Source organism: Eumetopias jubatus, unplaced genomic scaffold (genome assembly GCF_037043125.1).
Source record: "Eumetopias jubatus isolate StellerSeaLion01/CBP00866 unplaced genomic scaffold, mEumJub1_p1.0 scaffold_12, whole genome shotgun sequence".
Classification (NCBI taxonomy): Eukaryota; Metazoa; Chordata; class Mammalia; order Carnivora; family Otariidae; genus Eumetopias; species Eumetopias jubatus.
Window position 1 is genome coordinate 102,380,331 of NW_028274818.1, and position 12,127 is coordinate 102,392,457.

At 57.0% G+C, this 12,127-nt stretch overlaps 1 protein-coding gene across 1 annotated transcript in view; it reads left to right on the forward strand.

Annotated features, from left to right (window-relative positions):
• The first annotated feature begins 576 nt into the window (after window positions 1-576).
• Window positions 577-12,127, forward strand: part of SRRM3 (serine/arginine repetitive matrix 3) — a 32,912-nt gene continuing 21,361 nt past the window's right edge. The window contains exons 1-2 of the mRNA XM_088017154.1: window positions 577-809; window positions 6,929-7,030. Of these exons, the coding sequence (XP_087873280.1) occupies window positions 577-809; window positions 6,929-7,030 (335 nt within the window). The remainder of the gene's footprint in view (window positions 810-6,928; window positions 7,031-12,127) is intronic.

Here is a 12,127-nt window from a genome sequence, read left to right on the forward strand (position 1 = left end):
CACCTGGCTGGCTCAGCTGGAAGAGCACTCAACTCTTAATCTCAGGGCTGTGAGTTTGAGCCCCACATTGGGTGTAGCTTACTTAATTAATTAAATAAATACGTAAATACATAAATAAATAAACTTAAAAAAAAGACAACTAACAAATTTTCCCAGAGACCGATGTGGTTACCTGGGGGAAGTTACTAGCAGGTGTGCAAGCAGGGGCCCAGGAATTGGTATAAGGGAGCGTATGTTGCCTAGGTGGTTACTAGGTCCCTGGAGATGACTATTCCAAGCCCGCGGCCCTTGGAGGCATTCTAGTCCAGCATCCACCCACTTTGCAGATGGGAAAGCCTGGTGTCCAATCCCCCCCTCATGCCCTGAGGTGTGATCCAAAGGTGCTAACCTGACATCAGCCCCCGCCCCCCCCACCCAAGCATGAGGGGAAGCGGATTAGAGCCATGAGTGGGCCTTTAAATCTCCAGGATTAACCCGAGCGCACAGGAGCTTAGCAGGTGGCCGAGAAGTGACCACCCGCCTGGTGTCTGTGTCTGTCTCACAGGGCCGAGGCCAGCGGCTCCGGGGCCAGCCGCCATGTCCTCCACCGTGAACAACGGGGCGGCCACCCTTCCGTCCCCACCGGACGCGGCGAACGGCTTCCCGCAGCCGGGCGCCTCCTCGGGGACCTGGCCGCGGGCGGAGGAGGAGCTGCGCGCCGCAGAGCCGGGCCTGGTGAAGCGCGCGCACCGCGAGATCCTGGACCACGAGCGCAAGCGGCGCGTGGAGCTCAAGTGCATGGAACTGCAGGAGATGATGGAGGAGCAAGGGTGAGCGGGCCGGGGGCGGGGCGGGGCGGGGCGGGGTCGGCGAGGCTTGAAACCCTGCGGGCTGGCCAGGGGCCAGACTGATCCAGTTGGGGTGGGGCCCTTGCAAGGCCAGACGAACTTCATTCATTTATTCGTTTATTCAACCAATAAGCTGTCTTGAACGCCTGCCCTCCGTCGAGCTCTGAACTAGGCTCAGATGCACGGACGCCAAGGAGACACAGTCCGTGTCTTCCAGAAACATCCAGTCCAGCGGGGGGGGGGGGGGGGGAGGTTGGGGGAAAGAAGCATCGAAACATCCATGGCAAGTCAAGGTCTCAGTTTGCCCTTCTCTAAAACGGCTCTGTTGAGCTTCCTGGACTCTGCCAAGCAGGTGCTGCAGCCACGCCCGAGGGCACAATGGGCCCTTACTACGTGGGCGGGGAGACTGCCTGTGGTTTCAGCAGAGGAGTTCCTGCCGGCAGCCACACCTGAAAGGTTCGGTTTTACCTGTCCAATTTAGAACTAGTCACAGGGACACGCAAGGGCGCCATGTACTGTGCTGGGCAATGTTGGGCCCCAGAGCCAGATTTGAGTCCCTTCCTCAAAGACCACCCCTCGTCCCCCTACTCCCTCCCCGTCTCAGGAGAGAAACAAGCATGTTTACAACCAACTCCACCATAAAACAAATTAGAATCATGGTTAGAGGACAGGACAGGAGAGGGCCAAGTGCTTCAGGAGCTCAGAGGAGAGATTCTGAGAAAAGATGTTTGAATGGGCCTTGAAGGATGAGTAGGAGTTCGTCAGGGCTTGTGCACTGATCAGTCAGGAAGGATCTTTTTAGGGACTTCCCTCAAAAGTCCAGTGGAGACAGGACAGGCCTAGCACATGGGGCTGGAGGCAAAGAAACAGAACATGGGAATGTCCAGGCTGGGCCTGGATCCAGGGTCCTCAGGGGGCAGCCAGGCAGGCTCCCTGGGGCACAGAGACTTGGTCCAGGTGGGGGTGGGGAGGGTCCCTGCAGAGAGTGATAAAAGGATGGAAGGCAGCTGAAGGCAGGCAGAAAGGAGGCTTCCAGCTGGCAATGAAACCAGGTTTGATGAGCCGTGGATGTGGACAGAGGAAACGAGATCCCTTAGGGAGAGGGTTGAGTAAGGGGTGGGAAGAGGAGAGCCCGAGGACCTTATCAACCTACAAATCCTGCTAAATTGGGAGACTCAGGCCTTGAAGGGATTGTGGGCAGGTGGGCAAGGTTAGGGAACAGGAGGGGTGCCTGGGCCAGAAGAGGGCCAGCCTTCTGTGCTGTATTCGTGGGAACTGCCTCCTTCCCCTCCCAGAGAGGAAGGAGGCAGAGCCCCTTGCAGAGCCCCATTCTCTCAGGGAACTCCTAAGGCCCCCTCTCATGGCGCCCCTCCCCTCCAAGCCTCCTCCCCCTTGCTGAATCGCCTTCTCCTCCAGGAGCCCCCAGCCCCTCACTGCACACCAGAGGGTCATTATCAGATGAGAGCAGCCTCAGGCAGAAGGGGTCGGCATTTGGCCATGTCCTTGATGTCAGTCCCCTGGCATCAAGGACCCATGCCTCTCTGGGAGGCACCCACCAGGTCTCCAGTGAGTGCCCTTTCCCCCACCCAAGCCCTCACTCCAGGTGGTCCTTAGACTGGAGTCTCCCGGAAAGCTAGCTCTCAAGTCACCAGCCCCCCCACTCCTACCCCTTAGCAGCGGTCTGGTCAGTGGAGGGCACATCCCAGATGTGAGCAAGCCACGGCTACTTGGCCTGTAAAATAGGGAGTTGTTCTGAGAGTCCCATGGGCTAAAGATGTTCGGGGCTTCCCCACCTCCAGCCAGTCCCCATAAGGTGCTCCACAAACACGGGGCACCCTTGCTCTGTTATAGAATCTAGTCATCAATATCCATTTCTACAAACACTGGTTCATTCGAGCTTATTTACCAGGTTCTCGGGCATTTGACAAATATTCCCACTAGTCACAGGAACACACATTCTTTGGCCCCATTAAAAAGCAATCCCTTCCCTAATATTGATGGATGGCTGGTTAATTCACTGGTGATTGATGCTGCTTTGGAGTCACCTTCCCCGGCAGCCTCCGTGGGCAGCCTGCAATCACCAGAGGGCCAGGATCAGAGCCCCCCCCTGTGTGGTATGCTGCTCCCACCCCAGCCCCAACTCCCTCCACACACACCCACCTAATGCCCCTTCCTGTGAGGACTCACAGGGTGCACAGAGTTTGGAGCTTGGAGGCCTCCCTTCTCCCTGTTCTACTTCCTCATCCATCAGATGGGAAGAGGAAGGCTGCCCACCGCCACAGAGCTGCAGGGAAAGACAAATCAGTGACCAAGGAAGCGATTATTTAGGAACCTCCAGGTCTGGGCAGAGACGGGCAGAATGACACAATTTCTAATCTGGGGACCTCTTTGAAAATGCAGTGTCTCCTTACCGCACCCCGACCTCTGAGGGCCATCCAGGGAGCAACAACGAATTTGGCCTGTCCTTCCCTTGTGACCCCTTCCTGGCAGGGACACTGAGACAGGAGTCACCGCCCTCCCCGTCCCCAGTTCCCTGGCCAAACCTTTGACTTTTAGCCTGAGACTTTGGCACGGCAGCTGGACCCCCTGCATGGCCTTAAGCTGCCAAGTGCTGCCACCCCAAGGAGTGGATGGTTTGGTACCAGCCTCCCTATCTTGGCCCTTGCCTCCACGGAGAAGAGGCGTGGAAAAAGGCAGGGAGCCTAGGACCACTAGATCCTCTGTCCCTCCTGCTCTGAGACAAATAGTCCTTTTTTTTTTTTTTAAGATTTTTTTTGTTTATTTGAGAGAGAGCATGAGAGAGAGCACGAACTGGGGCAGAGGAGCCGAGAGAGAGGGAGAAGCAGGCTCCCCGCTGAGCAGGGAGCCCGACTCGAGACTCGATCCCAAGGACGCAGGATCATGACCCGAGCCTAAGGCAGAGGCCCAACCAAGTGAGCTACCCAGGGCCCCCAAACAGTCCTTACTATTTATTGAGCAGCTACTATGTGCCACCCACTGCACAAAGTGTTTTGTAAGCATCATTTCCCTTAATCCTGTGACAGCCTTGAAAGACAATTTACTACCCCATTTCACAGATGTGGAGGCTGAGGCTGAGAAGTGTATGGACTTGTCCAAGGTCACAGAGCTAGAAAGTGGGGGGTGCCAGGCCTCAAAAATAGGACTTCCTGGCTCTTGGCCTCTTCCCTTACTCATGGTCCAACGTGGCCTTGGCTGAGGGTTGACCTCAAGAGGCATGAGGGAGCAGGAGACTTGGAGGTAGTGGTTGTACCCAGGATCTCTTTGCCCATCCTCGGGTCCCCAGCTTCTCCCAGGAAGATGTCCCGGGGCATAAAGGGGTCCTCCCCAAGTCTCCACGTCCATTCAGTCCAGCCCTCCCGGCCTCCCAGTGACACGTGCTGGAGTCCTGGAGCCTGCCGGCTCTAGGCTGAGCCCTAAGTCCCTTCCCTGCACCGTGTCCTGTTCCAGGTCTCAATGAAACCCTGACTTCCGCTCCTACCGCCCAGCCTCATATGCTCCACAGACCCCAGGAGTCCGGGGAATGTGGACCCTGGCCTGAAGCTCATCCCATTCAACTGAGGATCTGGCCCAGCCTCGCTTTTGGACCATCTCCTCCCCAACCCCTCTGGGCCCGGGGCCCCATGCCTAATGGCCCAGCCAGCCTGTCTCTCCCTCCCAGAGCCCTGTGAGCCACAGGGGGGCAGGGTAGTGTGGAAGGGCCTCTGCTGTTCGTCTCTATGCTGCTGCCAATGACAAGCCTGTCTCCCGAGGAGAAGGTGAGGTGGGAGGAGTTCCTCCGTGCCTCCACTGCTCAGAAAGTGCAACCACTCCTTCTTCCTGGGCACCAGGACAGCCCAGCTGACCAAGGGCTCTGCACTGCCCAACAAGAAAGGCCAAGGCACCTCCAGCCAAATGCCCAAGGCTGAGGCTAACAGAGCCTGGGGTGGACATTGATGAGCCAAGACCCAGGCTTGGAAGAGAGGGGCCCCTGCTCTTGCAGGCATGACTTAATCCTCCCTACGATGGGCCACAACACAGGTGCCTGGACCTGCAGAAGGACAGAGCACAGCTGGGGGTCAGGGGATGCGTGCTAAGAAGGAGCTAGTGCTCCTCATGTAGCCCCCGATATCCTCAGTCGGTCTCCAGGCCGCAGTCGTCCTGCGTCCTTGACGGATTGTTGTCCACTTCTTCGCCTGCCTCCTCATGGCCACTCTCTCGCTCCGACTTCACCGTCTCCTGCACAAACCCCTACAGTAGCCCAGGACCCGCCTCCCTGCCTCCAGATCCCTCCCCTCCAGCTGTGCAGCTACCAGAGCCGGATGTCCAAAATGAAAATCCAGCCTGCAAACAGTTCGATGCCTCTCCATCACCAGCCACTTGTTTGTCAAAAAAATGTGGATGCCACACGTGGCAGACAAGGTGTTAGATGCTGGGGACACAGTGGCAATCCAGACAGACAAGGCCCTGCCCTCAGGGAACTCCCAGGCCAGTGTAGGACACAGAGGAGTCAGGCAACAGGTAGACTAGCACGAGAGCCACCTGGAGGTACAGGCTGCGAAGGAAACACAAACGCGGTCACCTAACCTGGTGGGGCGGGGGTATCCGTCCTGCTGTAAACATCCCACGAGTCACGTCTTTGTGCTTAGCCATGATTATTTCCACAGGGGAAACCTGCAAGTTAATTTTTTTTTTTAAAGATTGTATTTATTTATTTGAGAGAGAGAGAATGAGAGAGAGCACGAGAGGGAAGAGGGTCAGAGGGAGAAGCAGACGCCCCGCCGAGCAGGGAGCCCGATGTGGGACCTGATCCCGGGACTCCGGGATCATGACCTGAGCCGAAGGCAGTCGCTCAACCAACTGAGCCACCCAGGCGCCCGACCTGCAAGTTAATTTTATGAGTCAAAAGATGTGCCCATTTTTTAAGGCTTTTGCAAGGACTTGCCAAATTGCTCTCCAAAAAGGCTGGGCCAATCCCAAACACCTGTTGGAGAAGTTGGGGGTGGGGGAGAAGGGAGGAGAAGAGGAGGGAGGACAGCCATGGGGTCCCCGAGGGGCAGCGACGTGCCATTTTCACGGACATGCTCCATGTGGAGGCCTGGGTCTGCGGTGTGGACAGAGCGGCTGGTGAGCGGAGGACAGGCACGAGACAGGACCTGGTTCCTGTTTAGCCACCACCATGTTTTCCATCTGGGACAATGACCTGCAGCCCAGGAAGGGGGGGGTGAGGGGTTTAGGACCCTGAGACTCACTCAGCAACAGACAGGTGCTGTGTGCCAGGCCCAGGGCAAGGGGCTGGGTGAGCAAAGATTCCCCCCCCCCCCCCGACCCCTGCCCTGGGGCAGCATGGACATGGCTGGAGGGGGACATGCCAGAGGAGCTGAGAGGTCCTGCAGCGACTGTCACAGGGGCTGCAGTGAGAGAGGCTCATGATGGACCCCAGGGCGTGGGAGTAAGGGTGAACATTCTGGACTTTGGTCCCTAGCCTGAGCCTGGGCTTAGGGAGGGAGAGAGAAGGGAATAGAGAAGTCAGGGGATTCATTCAAGACCAGACCTCACCCACCTCCCCGGACAGACTGGGAAACAATGGATCTAGCACTGGGATCTGGGTCAGGCCACTTGGCAGCCTTGCTCATGCAGAGGTTGGGATGCTCTGAGGACTTCCCGAGGCTGGTGTGAGGATCAGATGTCTTTGAAGCCAGGAAAGCAGAAAAGGCCTGGATCTTCATTTCTCCCTTAATATGTCTCCAGAGAGTGACTGTAGTCTGGATGTGGGCGGGCAGTCTGCCCTGGGAGTAGAGGAGGACTGGCAGGAAGGGCACAGCCTCCGCTGCACAGTCTCCCCACCTCTAAGAACAACAATTCCTTTAGTTCATTTGGTTGTTTGGCTAGTTGTTGCTTGTTTGTTTAGTTGGTGGTTTGCCTGGTTCGGTGCCAAATGGGTAGGCCTTGAGCTTCCCCAGCGCTGAAAGCCTTGCTTGGTGGTGGGACCTCGGACGGGTCATTGCAAGCTGGAAGGTGCACCTGTGATGGGGGGGGTGGGGGCAGGCAGGGAGGGAAGGAAAGCCAAGACAGCAGACCTCACCTTCCCTGTGCCCCTACAGGTACTCAGAGGAGGAGACCCGGCAGAAGGTCAGGACTTTCCGGCAGATGCTGATGGAGAAGGAGGGAATGCTCACCAGGGAGGACCGGCCTGGGGGCCACATGTGAGTGCTCCCCTGCCTGGGGGTGGGACAGGGGGGGATGTGAGCTCAGGCAGCAGCTGGGTGCCAGAAGGGTCTTTCCAGAGGGGGTTGGGGGGCGGCGCAAGGTGGAGGAGAGGGCGTGCATCCCATCCATTGGAAGCTCCAGGCTGGCCCTGGGCACAAATCAGGGGCCACTGGGCCCCCCAGCATCCCCCAGGGCTCCCCTGCTATGGCTCAGTGGTGGGGAGGCAGCCCAGAGCCCAACTTGGGGAATCCTGGGCTGCAAATCGGGGAAACTTAGAAATGTTCTCATCCCAGGCATGGCCACTGGCTGACAGTGTGGCCCCGGGCCGGTCCGTCCTCCCCAACTATTACCACCTGTACAATGGGCCCCAGAGTAAACATGGGTTCTGGAAAGTAGGAACCAACACACCAAATGCCATTGCTCGTGTGGCCAAAGTCTCGTCGGGCAACAAGAACAAGGGCTCTGCGGGTCATCTCTTGCTCCTGTCATGGGCCAGGAGGAGTACCAGCGTGCCATAGGCCCCTGGGCATCCAACAGGGAAGGGATGGGGCAGCAGATTTGTCTTACGTTAGAGACCTGGGAACCACTCCAAGCCAGAGGAGAATGCAGCAGGCTGCTGTGAGGATGGTGGAGGCAGCCTGTCCCTGCCAGTGTCCAGGCCGAGGGGTGGGGGTGGGGCGATGGCTGACCGAGCCCCATGCCCGGCAGGCAGTGTGCGCGGAAGGAGCATCATGGAATCCACTCAGTGGAACCTTCCCCTTGCTCAGCCTCGGAGCCCCCACCCAGTTCTGGCTCTAGGTGGGACTGAGGCTGGGTGAGCAGCCAGGGTAAATGCCCCTGGCATTTCCTCCACGGTGGGACGAACTTGGGAAGCAAGCCTCTTGCTGAGGCCCTAAACCCCTGTCACCTTATCTCACACAAATCAAAAGGACAGCAACACCTTCTGAGAGATTTTCCCATTGCTGTTGCCGTAAGGACAAATGGCCCTTCGGGAGTAGACGGACCTGGATGGGCAGCGGGGAAGCGCTTTCTTCTTCCTTCTGGACCGCTGAGGGCTCCAGGGGTGGGGGAGTCCCGCCTGACCTCACCTAAACCTCACCTCTCCGGTTCGGGGTTGGGTAGGAGCAAACATGGTCAGAGCAGCCCCAGGCTCGTGGGGGGCTCCTGGGTGATCCGGGGGAGCCAGGCTCAGAGGTGATGAGGTGATGCTACCACCACCTCCCTCTCTCCAGGCACCCAGCACTCACAGCACCCCCAGCCACTCCTGCGCCCTCCCTTCAGTGGTGCCCATCCAGCCCTACCCACCCAAGGGCAGGGTCAATGCCTCTCTCCCCTTCCCAGAGCTCCTGACAACCAGAGCCTCCTCCAAACCAAGACTTTCTGACCTGTGCCCCCTCAGATCACCCCAGAGCTTTTCTGGAAAGTCACGCTCTTCCACACAGTGTGAGGGCAGGAGGCCTGTGTGGACTCTCCGGCCATCTTCCCTGGCCCTTCCAGCAAGAAGCCTGCCCTTCTTCCCCCCCACCTCCGGGCTCCTTCCTTTTAATGAAATTCCCATCCTTCCTCAACTCCACTTCCTCCTCTGGCCACCACCCTACGTTTTTCTCTCCTTTCTCAACCGAATTTCCGTGGAGTGTGTGGCCCACTTGGCCTCTACTTCCTTCGGCCACGGGAGCCATGGTGGGTTTCTGCCCTCCCCTGCTCGCCCTGTGGCCACCAGAGCCCTACCCCTCTTGGCCCTGTGCCTCTCTGCAGGCCTGGCCTCTCTCTCTGGCAGGTGCTTCCCCATCTGGAAGCCTCCTCTTCCCCTGGCTTCCAGGGTGCGGTTCTGTGTCGCCCCCTGCCCCTCCGGTGGCTCTCTCTGTCTCTCTTGCTCCTGCCCTCCTCCCAGATGTTGGACCCTTCCCTCCACTCCCTGGGGGGAATCTCATCTGTGAGCCAGCTGGGACTGCCTCCTCTGAGCCAGTGACTCTCCAGTCTTCTTCAGTCGTCTTGATCTTATCTTCCCTCAGATGAAGGAATGATGCATTTAAGAACCAGGGACGCACTGGGAAATCGGCCACTGTGTCCATCATCAGAAGACGTGTCCTTGAGGGTCTAGTGCTGCACGCCTCCCCCTGTGCCAGCGCTAGGGGTGGGGAGGAGAAGCGGGGAAGATGGGGCCCCCGCCCTCTGCAACCTGAAGCCAGGAATTACCAGCAACTCCTGACCAGAAGAGACAACAGGGTGGCCCCTTGAACCCCTTAGCCCTTGGGCCTTGTGTGTGTTCAGTGGAGGAAGAGAGAGAGGCAGGTGGGGGTGGTCAGTCAGGAAGGGTCCCTTGGAAGGGGCCGTGTCTGGAAGACTTGGGGGTCAGGGAGGGCTCCTGCTCTGGAGGCAGAGGAGAATATAGCCTTGACCAGGGGTCCTGGGATCCCACTCTCATGTTGGAAGACATGGAAGACACAATCTTTATTGGTTCTCTTTCCTGCTATCTCCCTGGTGCCTAGAACAGTGCAGCTTGCCCGATTTTCCCCGAAGTTTGTCTCCTCCTCTATATGGGAAAAGGGACAGGGTCAGAGGCTTCTCCTAGCTCAGGCAGCCCAAATGGTGTGAAAATAGCACTCTGGTGACTACAGCAAGCCAAGGAGGCTGATGGCTGCCTGGAATCCTCACAGGCTGGGAGGAGCTAGCTGTTTGCGGTGCTGAACCCAAGGCCCAAGGCAGAGAGGTGACAGGGAGCTGGTGACAGATTGGCCTGCCTTCCTGCGGACCGGGCATCTGAGCCTGTCTTCACTTCCTAGCTCAGAGTCTGGGGTAGTGGAAGGAGAGTATGGGCTCTGGCGTCAGACACCTCACCTGCCCCAACCTCTAAGCTCAGTGTGAACAGCCTGGGCCCTGGTTCCCAACTCTGCCACACCCCAGCTGTGTAACGTGGGCAGGTCCTTGACTTCTCTGGGCCTTTGCTTCTTTATTTATACAGTGGACCACCCGGCAGTCCCTGTGCTTATGCATCTGGCTTCCTGCCCCTGAGACCCCAGGCCCTCATACACTGGCATTTTGAGACATGGAGAAATCCGACGCCCTCTTAGAGTGAGGTGACAAAGCCAGAGCCAGTGGAAGGGTCACCACACGGGAAGGAAGTGAGGAGGGAGGTCTGATTTTAACCCGCTATGGACTGTAAGAGCCCATGGCACCTCCCACTCAAGAAAAGAGTCTCGATGGGGCAGGGTCACTCCCAGAGCTTTTTGTCCCCAGGGAGCATCTTTTTTCCTTAAGTTAATCGACTGGTCTGAGTGACAGCCTCTTGAGACAGACCCCCTTCGGTCTACTCTCCACACTGGATATAGGACATCTATTCCATAGATGATGGGAGCCAGTGGAAGGTTTCTGGGAGGTGTGATGTGGTCAGACAGGTGTTTGGGCACTTTCCTCTTGGGAAGAGGAATCAGAAGGGTGACACGGCAGGGAGATTAGTGGGGCAGCTAGCACTCTAATCGGGAAGCGAGGCGAGAGAGAGCACGTCCCAGAGACATTGAGAGAGGACACGCCTTTGTCCTTGGAAACTGATCAATGTGGGGAACCTGTTTCTCCTTGGAAACCCTCTGTGGCTCCCCACCACCCATGCAACCAAGCTGGACTCGTTGGCCTGGCGCTGGGAGGCTCTCCCCACTCTCAGCCCAGCCTCGTGCCCCACTCCCAGCCTCACGCAGCAGCCAGTCCGACCTGCTGGCAGACCCCAGCTCCCTCCGGTGCACTCTCCTTTCATGCCTTTGCTCGTTCTAGGCCCTTCTGCACCTGGTTCAAGTTCGCCCCATCGTTCAAGGCTGCCTCTAAAAACCACTTTCCCAATATTCTTGGGATAAAAGTGAAACCTTCTCCTCCTTGGAACCACACGATGCTTTCTTACTTCTTGTGGTTGCTATCAGTTCTTTTTTATTTTTTCGTCCCTCACTCTGATAGACAACCTTTAAGAAATAATTGCTTTCATAGTTATGTAACATCACAAAATGCTTGGGAGAGAGAGGGCTTATGGAAAACAACATTCATAAGCTACTCCCTCACACAGTGAGCAAATTCCAGTGTTGTTGTTGTTTTTTTTCTGTGCATCTAATTTTATGCATCGAGCCACCTTTTGGGGCCTCATTATTTTATCTATAAGATGAGAATATTAATGATGGTACCCATGTCACTGACTTGTTCTGTGCATTAAATGGCTAAATGAGATAAACACACATCAAGCGCTTAGAATAGTACCTGACACCTGCGTTAGTAATTATCGCAATACGCCCCAGGGCACTGTGAGGAGCCAGAGGGGGGGCCCCAGGCCTGACTCATCCCTGTTCCTGCCACGGTGGGGGGCCCCTCCCCCGCTCCCCCCCTGCCCACGCCTCAGGCAGGCCTGGCGCTGGCTGTGTGAATCAGCAGAGAGGGCAGACCCTTTGCCTGGAATCCTCCCCTCCTCTGTCTGGCCTCATTCATCTGTCAGTTAGCTATTATGCTCCCGGCTAGTGGCAAGCAGAGCAAGTTCATTAGAGAAACTGGCATGAGAAGAGCGTGTGAGCGGCAGTCTTTACCCAGGTCAGAGCCTTGCCCAGGGCAGCCAGTCCCAACAGGTGTCCTGTGCGGTGCGGAACCTCCATCCGTGCTCCGTCCCTCTGCAGTAGACCCCGAGTGCGTGGCTGGCTCTGGCCAGCTCTGTGGGGCTTGGACTGTTCCGTCACAGGGGAGTAACGCCTCCCCTGCCTAGTCCACAGACGTGGGGAGGTGTCGACTAGCTGACAAACACGAATTTAAGAGCAGGAAGTGCTGAACAAATCTGGAACTTGGTGCATGTACCTACAAATGTGTCTATAAAGCAGAGAGGCCATGGCTGGGCTAACATCTGCAGCGGAGGCCAGCTGGGAAAGTCAAGGCCTGTCTGTTTGACCATGAATTCTCAAAGCCAACTGCCTAAGTGAACTTACATTCTCTACTCAAAGGGGATGTTCCTTTCCTTCTCTGGGCCTCAGTTTATTCATCTGTAAAATGGGGGGTGCAATTTCTCTTAATCAGGTAGTGGCTCAGATTGGGATTTGCGAACCATGAGGAGCTCATGGAAACGTTAGAGAACA